The sequence below is a fragment of the Rhineura floridana genome, chromosome 2, assembly GCF_030035675.1.
Source record: "Rhineura floridana isolate rRhiFlo1 chromosome 2, rRhiFlo1.hap2, whole genome shotgun sequence".
Classification (NCBI taxonomy): domain Eukaryota; kingdom Metazoa; phylum Chordata; class Lepidosauria; order Squamata; family Rhineuridae; genus Rhineura; species Rhineura floridana.
Genome location: NC_084481.1, coordinates 123,660,943 through 123,681,479, shown reverse-complemented (window position 1 = coordinate 123,681,479; position 20,537 = coordinate 123,660,943). Strand labels below are relative to the sequence as shown.

Genomic DNA, 20,537 nt, shown 5'->3' with positions numbered 1-20,537 from the left:
CCTCAACATAAGCATTTTTGTAAACATTGGTTGGCAAACTCCGTCGTAAAATTCAAATACGTGCAAATTTTGAAGGATGACTGTGCATCACTTCTCGTACTGTTTTGGAAAGTGTGGATTTGATAGATTCAGCTTCAAATGTAAACTGAATCAAATTTCTCACTCATCCCTACCCTGTACTCTCAGTGCCTAGTTCTTCTCATCCTGTTCACTCCCATTTTGAACAATCGTAAACATTTTCACCCTGATCCCTGAGTGATGCTTTGTTCTAAACCGTATGCTTCTCAGTCCCTTTTCCTCCCACAATTCAGTTTAAAAGCTGATCTGCCACCTTTTTTTTAAGGACCAGCAGTCTACTTCTATCCTGGTTCAAGCAGAGCCCATCCCTTTTGTACAGGCCCAGCTTGTCCCAAAAAATTCCCAGCGTTTAACATCCCAATGCCACTGTCTCATCCATACATTGAAACTACATATCTGTGGTTGTATAACTGGCCCTGTTCTTGGAACAAATTACATTTCAGAGAATGGTACCTTGAGGGCCCTGGCTTTCATTCTCCTACCCAGCAAACTTAATTTTGCTTCCAGGACTACATTTTCCCAAGATATTGCTCCCAACATGCACCACATCCAGTGACTCTTCCCTAACAGTATCTAGATAACACATGAGATCCACAACCTTTTCACTAGGCAGGCAAGTTATTGAATATTATAGGCTAAATATGAGGTCAATACCTCATCAATATACAATAACTTACTGTAGGTAGAGAAATCTCTGGACTGTTTTTTAGGAAGCAAATCCATACAGGATTTCGAAACTATATACTGCTAATTTCCTCTAACAGAGGGAGACAAAGAAGATGATATGATGATAGTAATCATTACTGTCTGAAACCCTATGCTCTGTACAGAACACATAACAATAGTGCTTGTTAACCTGTGCTTTTTAACTTGTTCATAAATGATTTTGAGTTAGGGGTGAGTACTGAGGTGGCCAAGTTTGCTGATGGTACTAAATTGTTCAGGGCCATTAAAACAAAAAGAGATTGCTCCAAAAGGACCTCTCCAAACTGAGTGAATGGGTGGTAAAATGGCAAATGCAATTTAATGTGAGCAAGTGTAAAGTGATGCGTGTCAGGGCAAAAAATCTAAATTTCACATATACATTCATGGGTCTGAACTGGTGGTGACTGACCAGGACCTTGGGATAGTAGTTAAGATGTTAATTCAGTGTGCAGCAGCTGTGAAAAAGGCTAGGAATCCATGCTAGGGATCATTAGGAAAGGTATTAAAAATAAAACAGCCGATATCATAATGCCGTTGTATAAATCTATGGTGCGGCCGCATTTGGAATACTGTGTACAGTTCTGGTCACCTCACCTCAAAAAGGATATTGTAGAGTTGGAAAAGATTTTTTTTAAAAAAGGACAATCAAGATTATCAGAGGTATACAGCGACTCCCCTACAAGGAACGGTTGCAGCATTTCAGGGTTTTTAGTTTAGAGAAAAGACGAGTAAGAGGTGACATGACAGAAGTTTATAAAATTATGCATGGCATGAAAAGAGTAGATAGAGAGAAGTTTTTGTCCCTCTTTCATAACACTAGAACTCATGGAATTCCAATGAAGCTGAATGCTGGAAGATTCTGGACAGATAGAAGAAAATACTTCTTCACACAGCACATAGTTAAGCTATGGAACTCACTCCCAGAGGAGGTAGTGATGGCCACCATCTTGGATGGGTTTGAAAGAGGGTTAGACAGATTCATGAAGGATAATGGTATCTATGGCTACTAGCCATGATAACTGTGCTCTGCCTCCACAGTCAGAAGCAGTGTGCTTCTGAATACCAGTTGCTGGAAACCACAGAGAGGAGAGTGCTCTTGAGCTCAGGTCCTGTTTGTGGTCTTCCCATGGGCATCTGGTTGACCATTGTGAGAGCAGGATGCTGTACTAGATCATTAGGAAAGGTATTGAAAATAAAACTGCTAATATCATAATGCCATTATACAAACCTAAGGTGTGGTCGCATTTGGAATACTGTGTACAGTTCTGGTCACCTCGCCTCAAAAAGGATATTGTAGGGTGGCCTGATCCAGCAGGCTCTTCTTATGTTCTTAGTATTCCCATGTTTGCCTTCCAATTAAGATAAGAAAGTGAAGTAAGGGGGGGAGCTAACAAGGAGAGGACCTTGTTGGTAGTGACACTTCTCATATGGAATAGCCTTCCTAGACTCACCTAATGCCTTCTTTATGACATTCCAGCATCAGGTGACAATCTTTCACCCATGCCATTTAAACTTTTATTTTAAATTCAGTCTGTACACTGATTTATGCTGTCTCTGTTGTAAGAAAGGTTTTTGCTGTCTTTTATTGTTTATTGTATTATATATTGTATTTTAATCTTACTTTGTTGCAGTCTCCTGCACTACAACTGCTGAAATAAAGTGAATAATACAGAAAACATCTTATCAAGTAGTAGCTTACCACACTGTTCATGTGTGAGCAGGTTACTTGGTAAGCCAGTGAGCGATATTGTCCTACCAAGTGGCAAACTCCGTCACTTGATCTGCCTGCTCTGTTTGATCACCTCTGTTTGATCATCCCAAAACTTTCAAATGCTACACTCTTTCTTACAGAAAAAGGACTTTTGCATGCTGAATGTGGTATGAGTTTCAGTTCTGGTTCATATATAAAGTCTTGCCATCAGCTTTATATATTAAGTTTGCCATTTGCTTCTGGCAGAAATGCTGCCTGCATCTTCAAAGCCCTGAATGAGCCTTATGTTTTCTCATTGCAGAACGTCTATTACACAGGTAACCAGCAGATCCATGTGGGTGTTCTAAGTCCTACCATTGATGATGATGACAACAGATGCCTGGTGGATGTGAATAGCAGACCCAGGCTAATTGAATGCAGTTATGCCAAAGCCAAAAGGATGAAGCTTTACTGGCAATTTACTCAGGTGATTTTTTTTTTTTAAGTGTTCGTGACTGTTACTGAAATACGAATTATGTCTCAGTTCAGCAAATTAGGGGTGGCTGTGTTTCTTTGCAAAGAATCAGAAGACTGACTAAGTTCTCACAAACAGTAGATGCCTTTGATACTGGTGTGAAGGCTTACACCAGGGGATGGAGTACCTTTCTGTTCAACGACTGCATTCCATCACTGGAAACCTTCTGAGGCTGCCTGCCAGTAGTGAGTGGATCCAGATGAAAAAGTGGGTGGAGCAACAAACCTGATTCATACCTTTGTACCTTAGGCTACATTCTAGTCATATAAAAGCCAGAATTTTCTATACTCCCTCCCCATAGCATCTTTTCATCTACCATCCAGACAAGTAGGAGACACTGTAACAGTTCAACAGTTCAACTCATTCCTGCCAGGCAAAAACGTTTAAGATAAGCATGGAATAGAGCTGATGAGGATGCAACCTGGGGAGAGTCGCAAGCATTGTATAGAGAGGTTTGATGAGTCCCATTTCACCCATGGACAGGAGGATCCACACCCCTGGCTTACATGATGAGACTGCTTCTTCCTCTCCCCGCTCCCCAAAAATATCCCAACCCATAGAAAACTAACATGTCAGACTGAAGAATAATCATTGTGGGTGGGAGGATCAAATTTGTTTATGACTATGCATGGCCACATCCTTTTTGAATCCTTGCCACCATCTTTACAACGTGGTGATTTCCATGAAATAATGCTGCAGGTTAAAATACATGTCAGAGAGCACTCCTCCTAACACCCACTAACAATGCTCTGAAAAAGAGAAAGATGAAGCTTGTTCCTTTGTCTCCTGATGATAAGAAGAGGCAAAGGAATAATTAAAGGCATGCTGTTCAGAAGGATTGTTTTGCTAATACCCAGTGTGATTAAAGTGTTGTTGTTTCAGAACCCATAATGTGATGCAAAGTAGGTTTGCATGCTGCAAGCTACAAGAAAACTAATGAGAGTAATCAACGATTCAGGGAGATGTTTGTACATTGTGTTGTGGTTGCTTCCATTTCATCTAGTAAAATGAACGTGTCTCTCTGAGAAAATGGGAAGCTGTTTGTAAGAATGCTCAGTTGATCATATTTTACCTTTACAACATTGTGGAAATTCTTTCTGTCTTGTTTGGTGATTGGTAGTTTCTTACTCAGTGATCCCACTTGTTTGAATGCATAGATGAGGGCAATACTCACATCTTGAAACAATTCACTTGAGAGTAGTCCTAATGACATAAATAAGATCATTGTGGAGTAAATTGTTTGAGAGCCTGCATGAAAACAGACTATTTTAAATATCCTGCCTTTTTTTTTTACATTAGACAATATGGAGCAATATGTGGCTTTCATCTACTTATTAACATTATAAAAACATCCTTTCAAATTAATTTATGGTAAATGTTTCAGTAGAGCTAAAGTAAATGACAGTAACAATAACCAAATTCTTTTCAGTAAGGCTAAAGTCAATGACAGTTACAATAACCAAATTCTTTTCAACTTGCATTGGGCTTTCACATTAGTGTTCCTCTTTCCATGAAATTCATTATCATTCTGGTTAAATTCAGCTTCTTTTGGAAAGCACATATAAATGCCTAATCACCTTGGAAGCTTTTGACTATCATTACTGAGCCATTTGGATGGTGAAGATCTCAAGGTACTAGACTAACCCATAACACCACATTTGGAGGGAAGGCAGAGTGAGATGCATCACACTCTTCTGCTCTCATTATAATAATAACATTTTTAAAAAATGGTTATATTATCAACTAGATCCTAAAAACAAAGCATCTTACAGCCTCCTCAAAAGCCACGTGCATATGAAAATAGGTTGTTTCCAAAGTGCTTCAAAATGTATTATTTGGGGGAAATTAATTAAATTGTCACAACATTGACTTTCCTTCACCATTTGTGGAGTTGGACTTTTGCCTGTACCTCACTAACTATCTGGGACATGAAGTCAGGAATGGGAAGAGTGGAGGAGCAGCTGAATTGCGGCTTAGGATGAATCAAAGACTTAATACAGCAATGCACTCTAGCTTGTACATTTTCACCCTTTGTAAACCTTTTATTAAGAAACAAACAAACCAAAATATCTAAATTCCCTCCAATAGAATTTGGCTAAGAAGTATAGCTTCAGCAGTAGCTGCAGATATAGTTATCCATGTTGCTTACAAATCTATGTCACCTATAAGAAGATTTCTGTAATAAATAGATACAGTTTAAGTATAGCATATTATAATTTAAAAATAGGAGGTCCATCCTCTCTCAGACTGTAAATGCCATATTGAAAACTCGTTCTTAGGCCATTTTCACAAATGACAGCCACAGTAGCCAGTGAGATAGGTTGGGGTTGGAAGAGGCTGCTCCTAAGCAACAATGGAAAGAGATGGTAGTCTGAAACCTTTATGTATGCTTTTCCTCCACTTCCAGAAACAATATGCCTCTGAATACTGTACCAGATTTTGGGAATCACAAGTGGGGAGAGCACTCTTGCACTCAGAACCTACTTGTGGGTTTCCCATAGGCCAACAGGATTAGATAGGCATTTGGTCTGATCCAGCAGTCTCTTCTTACTGTCTTAAGGCAAAAAATATGTGTGGAGTCCGGGGTGGTTAAAATCAGCATCATGGAAGTATCTGGTTATTGATTGGTGGAGAGAACTCAGTTGTTACCTGACTCCTATTTCAGCCAGTAAGGGCATTGGAAACCCCCTTCTCCTTGGTAGGCAGCATTTTAAATGGTCTTAAATTGGTTTCCCTGTCTCATGTGTATTTCAAATGGAGAACATATGTTGACTAGAATGTACACTAAATTTCTGTCTTCTGTTGCCAACCAGGGCATGATACCCCCATAGACTGAAAGGCATTCTTAGCACCGCTCTCTTTGACATTTGATATATGTAGAAAAATTCCCATGTAAAATGTTTGAGGAACAGCATTCAAAAGTATGCACAATGTATTGTTGTGATAAGTATTTTATTCAAAAGTATGTCACTATTCAAAGTGCTGCATGAGCTTTCACATTCCAGCACTTTGGTATGTGGTTATATGCTGATTATAGGAGTCCTCGAGGCAAGGAAGGGCACTGGGCATTTATATCACAAGCTTCTCTAGTTATTTTCTGCACTGACTGGCAGCAGCTCTCTAGGAATTCAGGCAGGGTTCTCTTCTACCTGGAGTTGCCAGGGATTGAACCTGGGACTTTCTGCATGCAAAGCAGATGCTCTGCCACTGAGCCATGGCCCTTCCCTATTGTCAATAAGGTGAGATTTTTCTTCATTTCTGCTCATGACACATTTTAATAGCATAAGTCTATTAAACACTTTCCTTTTTCAGCATAATTAGTGGACCTTTTCGTGTTAGATGCCCAGGGACACGGAGAAGGTATATGGTCCTGAGGTCCAAAGTGTTACTGGTGCCGCTTCTTAAAATTTCTGTCAAAGCATTTCTCATTTATCTCCCTGCATTGCTAATGTTGCTTGATAGTTATGAAAGGACCTTCTGTGTATAATTATTTCTTGTTGAGATGCACCACACTGAGAGGTCTAAATGTTAACTAAACTCAGCAGACACAAAACAAAATTAATACTGTGGTAACATGTTACCACAGTAACCAGGCCAATGCTACGCCCAACCTAAATAATTTAACACATTTCACCCTCTTTTCCATGGCTTGTAATTGTTCCCCAGGAATGGCCTGTCAGGCTGAAATAGTATGCTGCTCTCCCTAGTTTAATCATACTATAAAAACACAGAGATGCTGAAGAAAGAGTGGAGGGGGGAGGTTTATATGCTGTATTTTTCAACTGGTTTTCATCGTCTTTTTAGTTCTGACTAATATGCTGTTGTTTTTCATCTTGTTTGTTCAAGAACTGGGGTGTTTTTTGGAAGGAGAGGGGGTGTTTTTAAAAAGGATACAATGAAAACTAGAAAATTAAGACTTGTATTTTATCTTCCAGCTATCAGCTGAATTTTGCAGTTCTTGACAACATTGCAACAACTCTATCCACAAGTGGGAACCCTGTAGGCTGTGTGGGAGGGGAGCAGGATCATGGCCATTGTCCCCAAACTTGACCTCTATGTATTCATTGGCCTGCAAGAAAGCAGGATCCCCAATCATGTATAGAGAGCCTTCGTACAGAAATGGCTGTATGCCAGCCTTCCCCAACCTGGTATTTTCCAGATAGTGATGGAAAAATCTGTCCGTTTCAGTTCTCTCTGTTTCTCATATTTCCAAACTTATATTCAGTTCTGCAGCAATTTGTGATTTAAAAAAAAAATTAACATGAAAATTCAGCATTTTAAGTGTGAATTTCTCCTAATAAACACATTTTTGCAAGCTGTTTCTCCTAATATACTGCATTTTTGTATGTTATTTTCACTAATATATTCATGTTTATACACATTTCCCTCTAATATATGCATTTTTGTAAACATTGTTTGGAAAACTGCATTGCATAATTCAGATAAGTGCAAATTTTGAAGGATGGATGTGTTTCAGATCTCATATTGTTTTGGAAAGTGAGAATTTGACTTTAAATGTGAACTGAATCAAATTTCTCCCCCATCCCTACTTCCAGATGTGTTTCATTACAGCTTTCATCAGTCCCAGCCAGCATAGCCGGTGGTCAAGGATTTGGGGGGTTGTAGTCCAAAATGTCTGGAGGGCACCAGGCCAGGGAAGGCCTCTTTATGCCCACAGAGCCAATGAACCCATGGAAGGTGGAGCTGGGAACTGCAGACTCCTCCACATGCTCATCCCACACTTTCTGGCTATGAGAAAAGGACTGAAATGTAACTCTACTATTGATTTGGTTCATGCAGGGGACAATTTGCTGGGTAGACTGTTTTGATATTATCACCTGTATTTAAAAAGCTGGCAGTTGCTAATCTTACTTTGCTTTGCTGAAAGTACCACTACAGCAGCAGTTGCTCTTACATGCTGGAATTGTACATGCTGGGATCCTTATTTGAGTTATGCTAGAAATGAGTGTTTTCATGGGAGACGGGAGTTAAAAATTGAGTGTGTAGAGGGAATGGCGTCAAGCTTCCTTCTGAATTGGGGGGCATTAAATACTAAGTAAACAGCAGCACCAACATTAGCTGCTGTCTGGTACTTTTTATTTAGCAATTCTCTCCATTTTTATGAATGCTTCTAAAATATAAAGTAACCAGAGTGAAGCAGCCTGCTTTAATTGAGCTTTCTCTTTGACAGGCATGCCTTTCTCCCTTGCCTCTCCTCCCTCTGATGCTTTGGAGTATATTTGTATCAACACAGTTCTTTCCCACACTGAACTCTTTAGGTTTAAAGAAAACAACTGAACTTGTTTTCATGGGAGCCATGTGGTCACAAACATTTACTGACAGTTGCAAAAATCATGTCTTGATTTTCAACTGGGAATGTACAGTATCTTCTACTGAGAACTAGGGATGCAGGAGTACCTAGGGTATCCAATTACCTAAGGAGGTGGTGGGTTCTCCAACACTGGAGGCATTCAAGAGGCAGCTAGACAGCTGTCCGTCAGGTATGCTTTTACTTAGATTCCTGCATTGAGCAGCGGGTTGGCTGAGTGGCCTTATAGGCCCCCTCCAATTCTGCTGGTCTATGATTCTATGATGTCCTAATGCTTCAAGTCAGAATGCATCTTCTGTTGAGAATTGGGGGTGCAGAAGTACAAGCTCAGCTTTTGCAGGATTAGTGCCAGGCTTCTCTGGGGCCCAGGCAGGAGCTTAAAATGTAATTAGTAAACAGTGAACTTCCTTCTCTGCTACTGAGGGATCCAGAGTGCTTTGTCATGGGTTTGGTGGTGGAGGATTAAAGCACAGAATGGTTGCATTAATATGGAGCCATATGGATCCTCTCCAGATTGTCACTAATTGCAGGAGTGATTCAGTCGCATATAAGGAAATTTAGGTTTGTGCAGTTCAAGTGAATTAAAGTGCTCTGGGACAACAAACCCACTTTTTCTTCTAAAAAAATTGATTTTTTACGCTAAAGAAAGTATCTGGAAAATGTATTAGGAAGTATGGAATAACAATTAATCAATTGATGGCAAATCCTGTAACCTCCAGCCAGACAAATCATGATGAATCCTCAATAAACAGATGTTTTATAACCTCCACACAACAACTAAGAATGAATGCTCAATAAACAATGAATTCTCCCAGTGCTTAATCCAGTTCAGGAGGCAGCATTCTAAGAGCAAAGGAATTCCTGGCACCACCCATGGAGTCCAGAGAAGATCAAACTGCATCGTGTTAAGTTGTGGTTCTGTAGGGAATAAGCAGGAGGAAATGCTGCCATATACTGAATCATCAATGGTACTTTTTGCTGAGGTTAGCCCTTCTCTTTTGGCATCTTAGCTAGATACTGACCCAGGCAGAACCTGCTTAGTCCTTGAATGAACAAAGCACCTCATTTGAAAGAAGTAGTATGTTAGTCTAGGAAATGGAACAACTGCCTTGCTATTGCTAAAAAAAATAGTACTTTATTATTCTCATTCACCATAACCTATAGAATAAATGACAGCAATCCCATTTAGAGAGAGCACTTGACTGGAAGTGTGGGAGGGTCAAAGAATAGTATGCTCTTCAACCCTCTTAAGAGCCTTTCTAATTAAATGTCTATAACCTCATTTTTCACAGTACATTCTAAAGAAAGATAGGTACTAAGAACCATTTTAAATCTTCATACATTTAGAATTCCTGCTTTCCATATCAAAGCTCTTCATATTTTAAGAGACAAAGGTGTGAAATGCTTTTGTTTAATTAACAACAAAATAGTAACTATCATGAAATTATTCTGATATCCTTGTTTACTAAAAGCAGCTCTTCATGGATACCAAATAATCGTTTTAAATAATTAACAACACAATGCTATACGTGTATTTCAGAAGTAAGTTATTTAGTTTTATTGCTTGTTTTTTTGATGGTGTGATGTTTATATACCTTTACTTTGTACGTTGCTCAGAGTGGCTGGGTCTGCAGCCAGATGGGCGACAAAAAAACCGCATAAATAAATAAAGTTCCACTGAGCAGGGGGTTGGCCTTGGCCTTATAGGGCCCTTCCAATTCTACTTTTCTATGATTCCGTGGTTCTATGAGTTGAATGGAACTTACTCCTAGTGAAGCAGTCCCAGGCTGTACCCACTTACCTGGGAGCAAGCACTGGTCAATACAATGGGACTTACTTCTAAGTAGACTTGCCAGGTATTGCACTGCAAAGTATTGTATTTGGGGGAGATATTCACCAGTATGTTTGACTCTTTTGCAATTTACATGGGGAACTGCTGGGAGGAAGGGCGGGATATAAATCAAATAATAAATAAATAAATAAAATAAAGATTTCTTTTGTTTATGTTGAAGTAGTAAACTTCTAGTGGGTGCATTCAGATTTTTTTCTAGAGTCTTTAATCAGGTAGTATTTTCTTTCTGAAAACTGTTTCAGCTTCTAAAGGCACTCAAGCTGAATTAAAGGTTAAAACAAGCAGAAATAGCTTAAACCTGTTTTGGAGCATTTCCTTCATTTTCCCTGTCAACATATATTGGTACGTTATTCTTACTGTTCTTGTCTTCAGTATTGTTTTACTAAGAGATTGTCTGTGATCCTGAGATGCACATATACAGATCTATGTATACACTGGAGTTTTTCTTCCCATTTCTCCTTGCAGCAATTCTCTTGCATAACTTTGTGAGCAATCTTGAGTGTAAAAAACCCCGGTTGAACAGTTTGATATTACTTATGTTAAGATATTTCAGGAACGGGAAAGGAAAACTCCAAATCAAGCCCATGCAGCTATTGCCTTGCTGGATCACATCTATTTTTTAAATCTACCTCCTGTTCTTCATTTTAGGTAATGAATGAAATTGTTAGTTACATAGCATATGACTGCTTGAACAATCGGCAGTTGCTGGTTTTACTAAATTTTTATTCACCTACTAAGAACTTTTGTATGGTCAGTGCACCATCTACACTTCTGCTGTCAGCTTCTGCTATGCTATAATCTATAAAATGGGGGGTGTCACTTTAGATAGATGAGGCTATTTTAGTAGGTGAATCTTGTATTTCTTCTTACTTTTTTATTCTGTGATTAGTGCTCCTTCCATAACATTGTTAGAGCCATTGAAGAAATTAGTTGTAGAATATAATGGTCTTCCAGATTAACTTGTATTTAAGGACTGTAAATGTGAACTGTATCTGTTTGCTGTTAAATCACTGCTGTACCTTAGGCATATATTTATATCCTTCATGGAGAACCTGTGATGTTCCAGACCTGCTTCATCCTAGCTCTAGATCTGTTGCCATATGCCAGGGGTAGGAAGTACATGACCTTCAGGTTACACTTAGGAACATGAGAAGCTGCCTTATACTAGATCAGATTGTTTGTAAATTAGGCCCAGTATTGTCTCCTTTGATTGGCTGCATCTTTCTGGAGCTTCAGATAGAGGATTTTTGCATAACTTTTTAACCGGAAAGAACAAAGACTCAGCCTGGTAACCTCTGCATGCAAAGTATGTTCTGCACCACTGAGTGGCGTGTCTTAAAAGCTCCTGTTAGAATTCCTGTTTTCTAGGTCTTAGAGAAATTTAATGTGCTACAAGCAACGTGGGTATGTGGTGAATCTCTTCAGGGAAGTGGTGTTCAACCTCTTCTCAATGCTAAAGTGAGCTTTTGAACCAGCAACAATCCCAGTATGCTCAATATAAATTTCAAAATCACTATCCACTCTATAAGACTAATCTAAATGCTTGCTAACCTTCCCCCCCACCCCCAGGCCTTTCCAATTTATTTCTTAGCCTACCTGTTAGTCAGGAGCTCATGACAACGAAAATATATAACGTTCTGTGTCAAAATGAATCATACTAGTTATGCAGCCCTCATTTCAGACATCCAGATTAGAAGACCCAAACTAATTAATTCAAACAATGAAAAGAAAGGCAAATCCTGAATAACCAATTTTCCAGTGTAGCTCATTAGCTTTCATGAATTATTCCTCTCTCCTATAACAGCTGTATTTTGCCATTTATTTTCCTAAATTCCAAACAGCAAAAATAATGTCAAAAGTATAACCCACAGGCCACTGACATACTTTTTGGGGGGTTGGGAACGGAAATATATCCCATGAATGGTATGGTAACATGGGTTATGGCCGTGGTTCCCAGACTTGTTTTCCCCTGGACCACTTGAAAATTGCTGAGGTTCTTGGTGGACCACTTAGTGATTTTTCTGACTGTTGTAGAAACTGTAATGTACTGTTCTAGATACTGTATGTTTTTTAATTGTATTTTTATTGCTTCTTTTTCTGAAGTTATATTTTATTGCATTATAATTTGCTTTCCATAGAATTTTATGTGCTGCAATAAAAACAATATATAAAAAAGGAAGGAATAAAAATACAATTAAAAATTAAAATGAATATTTAATATGGGTATGCCGTATACCAGCTGAATGAAGCTCATGGACTTCTAGAGGTCCACAGACCACAGTTGGCGAACCTCTGGTTTATGGCATTGCTCAAAGAAACCACTTGAAATTTCCCATCCTAAACCTTTGTTGTTGATGCAGAAAGGGTATTGGAAGAGTTTTTGTTTACACAATGAATAAAATAACACATTCTTGTAATAAAGATATAATATCCAAATCTCAGTTTATCATGATTCACAAATGTCCCTTTTAGACGGCCTAAATTTGGGGTGGGAATATGGATTCAGCCAGTGGGCCAGATTCTTATCTCCTCTACCCCATGTAGGTAAACTTTGACAGGTGGGTGAGACCATCACCTGTCAATCACCCATCATATTGACATTTGGTGATTGACACCTATCAGAGTTCAAAGGAAGTTGTTATAACTGCCAATCAAATGATCAGCAGTTACAGCAACCTCCTTTGAAGATGCATGTTTCAGTTCTGACAAGCTGATTGGAACTGAAACGTGCATCTTCAAAGAAGCTCCCTGTAACCAGTAGTCAACTAATTATTGGTTACAGGAGGCCCCTTTGAAATCTCTGCATTTTCCCCTCTGTACGGAAAACAGTTTCCCAGAGGGAAACGCCTTAGTGCCAATCCTAGCTGATTGACCGGGCTTCAGATCTTCAGGGATCTCCCCAAGCACCATCAGTTGATTCATTGCTTGCAGAGAGTCCTGTACTGTGCTTCAAAGCCCCAATCAGCTGATAGTCAGGTCTTCAAAGTGCCCAGCAAAGGTCTTTCCATGTGCCACCAATCAGCTGATCACTGGTCCTGCAAATCTCTTTTTGGCTCAGTTATGACTTTACCTGCCTCATAAATGACATCATATATTATGTTCTGGTGGGCCTAATTCGGTCTGTTTACCAGAATTTCCCAGTCCCTGGATTAAAATGCTCAAAGACTGAGATACTGTGGGTATGTGGTGCATCTGTTCAGGGAAATAATATTCAGCTTCTCTGTGGTTTGCATTCCTGCTAAAGAATCAGGGTTGCAGTTGAAGGGTGTTCCTGGATCTAATTTTGTCACTGTTGTTGTTGTTATGTGCCTTCAAGTCAATTATGACTTATGGCAACCCTATGAATCATTGACCTCCAAGAGCATCTGTCATGAACCACCCTGTTCAGATCTTGTAAGTTCAGGTCTGTGGCTTCCTTTATGGAATCAATCCATCTCTTGTTTGGCCTTCCTCCTTTTCTACTCCCTTCTGTTTTTCCCAGCATTATAGCCTTTTCTAATGAATCAGGTCTTCTCATGATGTGTCCAAAGTATGATAACCTCAGTTTCATCATTTTAGCTTCTAGTGATAGTTCTGGTTTAATTTGTTCTAACACCCAATTATTTGTCTTTTTTGCAGTCCATGGTATGCGCAACGCTCTCCTCCAGCACCACATTTCAAATGAGTTGATTAGTTTTGTCACTAGAGGCACAAATAGCCTCTGTGGCAAGGAGCCCCTTTCGTTATCTGGGGCTATTATCTGAGGTGTGCCAACAGCACCTTCTTCAGACAGATTTTGCTGGGCCATAATAATCCATGCTCTGCTAGCATCCAGGATAGATTACTTTAATATGCTATACATGGCGCTATCTGAAGAAGACTGCCTATAAACAATAGTTAGCTCAAAATATGACTGTTGGACTAATAACAGGAACTGGGTGCTAGGAACATAATACTTGATTGTTTTAGGAAACTGCACTGGTTGCCAGACTGTTTCCAAGCACAATTGAAGGTTTGGGCATTTACCTTCAAAGGCTTTAGACTCAGATTCACCTGGAAAGGAAACCTTTTAGTGCTGGTGCCCCATTAATAGAATTCTATTCCAGAGAGGCTCACCTGGTATCTACTTGTTTTCTTTTTGGTATCAGGATAAGGGTTGTAGTCAGCCAAATCCTACTCAGAGTACACCCATTGAAATTAATAACCCTATGTTGGTCATGTTCCTTAATTCAGTAGGTCTGCTCTGAGTAGCACTAGCGTTGAATACCAACCTAAGACTCTTTTTAAAAAAATTCTCCCAGGCTTTTTACATTTTGAGTTTTCATTATTCTAATCCTTTTCTAATTATTGCTGATTTATGTTTTGTTTTTGCACGGATTTTGTTTTGTTTTAATTTTTCTGTAAAACTATTGTGAGAGCCAGTTGAAGATGGTATAGAAATGTATAAAATAACAGAAGACAGACAAGACCATCTTAAAATCATACATTCTGGCTATAATCCCTCTGGGCAAGCCTTTACTTCTGACTAGACACGTATAGAATTGTACTATTAGCTTTCCATCACTATATACCATTGTCTTCCACCTCCCAGATTCAAATTGCTTTTCTTAAAATGCCTTAATTAAAAAGAAATAGATGTTCCCATATAATATAGTTTTTACATACTACAAAAATAATATAAATGTTTGTACAAGGAAGTTCAACCATTCTGGTGTTTCCATTGTAAGGGAAAGAGACTGCAAAAGTAGATGTTAATGAAAACTATAAAATGTGTGCACACTTCGTTACTTATTGAGGACATTTTTGAATATTCGAATACATGCATACAGTCTGATTCATCATTATTTCATTATTATAAACATATAAAATAATAGGAAATCAGCATGTACTGTAAGTCAAGAATCTCAGTACTGAAACTGAATTCCTGTGATAAGTAGGGGAGACAGGTTAGCAAAACTTATATTGTGAAAACAGTTGTATAATGTCCTTTCTTTTATGCACTTTGGGAGGAAAAATTAACTCCTGTGAAAGAATAAAAAAGATGGACTTCAATCCTGAATTGCCCTTTTGTTCATGGAAGGGACTCTGCTCCTAGTGGGACTCCACAGTGAAAGGGAGAGATGATGTGGGTTTTGCCAGATCCCTGTAGGCCTTGTAGCTCTCTGCACCACTGGAGAGTCTCCCAGTCATCTGGAGCAGATTTTTGGATGATGTAGGGGAAAGAAAAATCAGCAAAAATCACTTCCTCCCTGCTTCTACCAGCAGGAGTATCCTGTGAGCAGAGTTTTGCACTCTGAATCTTCACATTGCAGGGCTTTTTTGGGAAGCTCATGATTTTGAAATTCATCCCCAGTCATTGAATTTGTGGTTATCTAGGTGGACTAACTGCATAATAGCACAGTGGGAAGGAACATTGAGGAACAGGAAAAAAAGTGTTTAACAATTATAGCAAGCGTATGTATGAAGAAAATCCAGGTCCTTTCTGCTACTCTAACACATTAGTTCTCCAGTATACAGATATATCCAGCAAATCATGACAGCAAATTGAGGACCACCTACTGAATATGATTATATTGTTCATACAGTATGCTCCTTTCCTAGTGGATTACTGCAGGCTCTCCGCTGGTATAAGAAACAGACATTATGGGTGAGATCCAACACGCCAGTGCATTTGATAGGACTTTCCCTTCTCCCTGCTGTAGTCCCCAATCTATATTGGAAGATTCATCAACCTCCTAGAGCCAATTTTGGGGGTGCACAGGGAGCTGCAGGGGAGAGGAAGAGTAGGTCCCATGTGCACAAGCAGGAGTCCACCACACAAGAAGGACACCATTATTAGGTATCGCAGTCTAGTAATTCACTCACCCATTGCAGTGATGTAAGAATAAGGTTTCATGTTACATAATAATAATAATAATAATAATTTAATTTGTGGGTCGCCTATTTGGCCAATGGCCACTCTAGGCGACGTACAATTTAACAACAATACATTACATCATAATAAAATACATCATAAAATACAATATAACAATAAAACAGTTTTATCACATGGTAAGTAATTTCACTTGATGTCTTTTTCTATTTTTGACATTTCAAAATTTTATTTACATATAATTGGCATAGTTTTCCACAATGTAGTGAGTACTGGAATGATATAATCAATGAGTAGAAGGAAGAAAATTGTGTGCAATTTAAACGGAAGGGGGAAAGCATACAGAAGTTTATAAAGATACATTATTTACAGGCTTTCACTTGATGTCTTAAATGTGTCAACTGTCTTATCTTAGAGAATTGCTTAACAGTTGCATACTGGGGAAACTGGAAGGTTCCTTTTAACCTTGGAACAATTAGCAGGGTCAATATAAGCACTCATTGAGTTGCCACTTACTGGTTGCATTCTTCCAATCAATCAACCAAAACAAATTCATATATGAATTATGTAATTTATATATGCACAAACCATCTCTTCTTCATGCCCACTCAAACAGGTATAAGACAATCCAGCACTTCAGTCCAGTGGTTCAAAACTACATGAATAATGCCTCGAGCAGAGAATGAGGTTAAAATAATCCAATCAATTATTTATTGTGAATTGTTCAACTAGGAATATATGCCATGCACAACTGAACCCCCTTACCATTTTTAAGTATCCCATATTTGTGCAACTCCTGCTTTTTATCTCCTTTATCCCTTTTATTGCTGCTTTTGTCTTAGTAGTGAATAGTACTTCAGACTCAACCTTGAGAATCTGACTTCTGTTCAACAGGAGGAGAAAGGGAAATAAGTATACTCTTCTTTTTTCTCTCCATTGGAAAAAAAAATTGAGAGATTAAAATTAATAGAATTAATTTGTCAGAATCACAAATCATAGTATGGTATTAAGTTTGGACAACAATGTCAGGATAAGATTAATAGTTCTTTTTCCGATTAAGTAGCTCAGTCTCTCCCTTTATTATAGGAGTCATTCACAGCCTTTCAGAGGAAACGTGACCTTGAAGGCAGGTGGTAACTAGCATTCAAGGAGAAAAAAGTCTAATCTTATATTAGTGGCATGGTAAATGAAAAGTTTTGAGATGCATCATTCATTTATTATATTGTGATCAATTTATGCTTTATTGGCCCATCTGGCATCATAGCTCACACCGCTCTGAACAGCAGTTGCTGGAGAACAACTGCAGTAAAAGGTTATTGCACTCATCTCCAGCTTGTAGGCTTCCCATAGGCCTCTGTTGGCCATGGTTGGAAACAGAATGCTGCCCTAGCCTCTTGGTCTGCTTCAGCTGGGCTCTTCTTATTTATTGTTTTATATATGTATTTAGTAAAATTATATCCCGCCAGCCTTCCCCGAAGTAGCCCAGGGTGGCAAACAAAACACTAAAAGCATTCTAAAATATCTTAAAAACATGTTCATGTTCATATGGTCCATGACTGGCATGTAAAATGGATGGCAACAGGATTCTTCTTCCTTTGTGATTCTATCCTGGTGGTTATTAAATCTTTTAGGCTACTCTTACTGGCAAAGTGTCAAAATATTTTATACAAAAATGCCCCAGAAACGGTGACTATACAACTGCCCTAGATTAGTTTGTTACCATCTTATTTTGGCCACTTCTGTCTGTACTAGGTAGGGATGGGATCCATTGGCTGGTGTTGGTTTGAAAGCATTATATTGACCTAACAGGCTGGTATTGATTCGAGTTTGTTCTTTGTCTGCAAGCTGCTGCTTTTACCAATCCGTGTTTGTTTACTCTGTGAAAAAAATTGACATTATTATTATTGATACTTTGAAAGGAAATGCTGAAAAATTAAAGGAACGATTAATAAAAATATTGATATTATAAATATTTTAGATGCAGATTTGTTTTTGGTTTTTTTAAAAAACTATTTCTGAAAATAACCATGGGAAATTACTACATAAAAATTTGACCTGCAGTGATAGAGAATAACGGAGCAATCCAACTGCTGGGCAGCTGACGGAGGGGGGCTGGTGGGGGAGAAGCTAGCAGAAAGCTCTGTGGGATTCTCCTCCTGCTTGGGAGCCGCTGGCCCTGCTGAGCATGCACATGAGCCAACCAGAAAGCGCTGGCTCCAGCGAACAGGCCTCCCAGGGAGTAAGTGCTCTCTGTAGGTCTGAATGGGAAACAAATTGTTTTACTTCACTGGCATTTTGCCGGCAGAGTTTGAAGGGATGTTGGGACCCAGGGAGGGATCTGAATGCAAGAAGGACCTTGCCTAAGTCCCCCGCCCTTGTGGCTCCTTCTCCGCTATGCCTTCATAATGCCCCATTTTCAGGCATTGCATTGGCTTGTACTGGGCCTCCACCCACTGGGCTGGCTATCCCCAGTGGTGCCGGGAGGCTCCTGACAGAGCTACATCTCTGTCATGGCAGAGGGTGCTGCCAGTGGAGACCAGCGCAGCCAGAAGCCTCCCAGTGCTGCCAGGAATCTGCAGCATCCAACTCACTCCACCCTGGTGGAAGTGTGAGTTGGATTGCGCCCTAAGCGAATTAATGGAAAATTCAGTACCAAATTCAATGGACTGCCTTCAAGTCAATCCTGACTTAGGGCAACCCTATGAATACGGTTTTCATGGTAAGCAGTATTCAGAGGGGGTTTACCATTGCCTCCCTCTGAGGCTAGTCCTCCCCAGCTGGCTAGGGCCTGCTCAGCTTGCCACAGCTGCACAAGCCAGCCTCTTCCTTGTCTGCAGCTGCCAGCATGGTGGTCCTGTCACAAACTTTGTCTTTCTGTATTATGCAAACATTTTTCAACACATTTTACTTCCATGAAGCAAAAGCTGAACCTGGCCCGCTTCAGTTTACTTGTGAAGACTTAGGTCATCAATAATTCAGTGCCAATGACCATGTGAAGTGATACGGGAATGGTACATGTCTGCAGTGTTTAGGGTCTGTCTCTCTTGCCATTGTAACTTATATGTCATACTCCATATTAGGGCAATGGGTAGTATTCAATGCTAGTTCTATTCAGCATAGACTACTAATGTTAATGGAAATAAGTAACTTGGGTTTCTTCATTTCAATGGGTCTATTCTGAGTAGGATTACCTTTAAAGATCCCCAACCTGAAAACAGCTATTAGTAGATCTGTCTACCCTTATTCTGCAATCCTAAGCATTTTTACCTAAAACCAGTAGGAATTGCTTCAGTATGGGTAACTGCTGGCTTTTAACTTCCATTAAGAGAGAAGCCATAACTTATTTCACTGATGGCTGTTCTCAGGTTGGAGATCCTTAAAAGTGTTTGCAAAGCAGATTTTTCAAATTGCTGCAGTCTTTGAAGTTTGCACTGGTCTCTGGAACTTCTGTATTTTGTAGCATGATCCTGTTGCATGTTTACCTGGAAATCTCAGTGGGGCTTACTCTCAAGCATGTTTGCACAGGACTGTATTGGTTTATATACATTTTTATTCTTCTCTTCTTCCAAGGAGCACTGTACACAGATCTTACGCCATTTTATTCATATTGCCATTTCCACACTAAGTGGTTTAATATGAAATTGCCAGTCTTTGCCCCGTAAAAAAATGAGTGAACATTTGCATGGCAGAAATTAATGGGATGCACCTGTTGAAGCATGGAAAATTATGTAGCTTACAGTGAGAGAACAATGAGTGGGCAACACTAAAAACACTCCTGTCTGGAAGCACCCAGGAAGATACTGAGAGACCATGATCAAGCTTCATTGTTCAGCAAGGAACTGGAGCTCAGTTTCAATTTGACATGTTCCCACACTGACACTCACTTATTATAGTAAGTAGGCAATGACTAGAGAATCTGAAATGTCATGAGGTGAAGTGGTGGTAAGTGACTTTTGACTAAATGTGTTTTCTTTTTTCATTTTTCAAGGGAGGCCCAATCCAGAACAGAAAATCCAAACGTTGTCTGGAGCTGCAGGAAAACAGTGATAATGAATTTGGATTTCAGCTAGTTTTACAGAAATGTTCTGGCCAGCGTTGGTCTATCACAAACATCCTGAAAAGCTTGCCATCATAGACTTTCAGGGGGGGGGACCTCTTCTGCGCAACTCTCTTGCTACTGTGTAGCAACCGTTTGCAATGTCACCTGCTGTACTGTATATTTTTCTTTCTCTTTTAACCTCTTTTTGTGCGTGAGTGTGTGGGTGGTGGATTTGTGGGCTGAGAAAAGAGATTTTTATTTCATAATGACATTTTCATGGCATTTATAAAGAGATACTGAATGGCAGGTGATGGTAGAATATCTTAAAATATTTTGCAACTGTAAATAGAGAATAAATGGAGATTATTTATAACTCTGACAATAAAATTTTATTGATTAAAAACCCAGCCTAATTCTCTTTTTGGTTGATGAGTTTGTTGTGGACCAGATAGGAGACA

General features: G+C 39.3%; 1 protein-coding gene across 3 annotated transcripts in view; it reads left to right on the top strand.

Annotated features, from left to right (window-relative positions):
- GALNT18 (polypeptide N-acetylgalactosaminyltransferase 18) overlaps positions 1-20,436 on the top strand; it is a 459,245-nt gene extending 438,809 nt beyond the window's left edge. For all 3 annotated transcript variants that reach the window (XM_061610414.1, XM_061610415.1, XM_061610416.1), the window contains exons 10-11: positions 2,796-2,960; positions 20,029-20,436. In XM_061610414.1, the coding sequence (XP_061466398.1) occupies positions 2,796-2,960; positions 20,029-20,175 (312 nt within the window). In that variant the 3' untranslated portion in view covers positions 20,176-20,436. The remainder of the gene's footprint in view (positions 1-2,795; positions 2,961-20,028) is intronic.
- Positions 20,437-20,537: the final 101 nt, after the last annotated feature.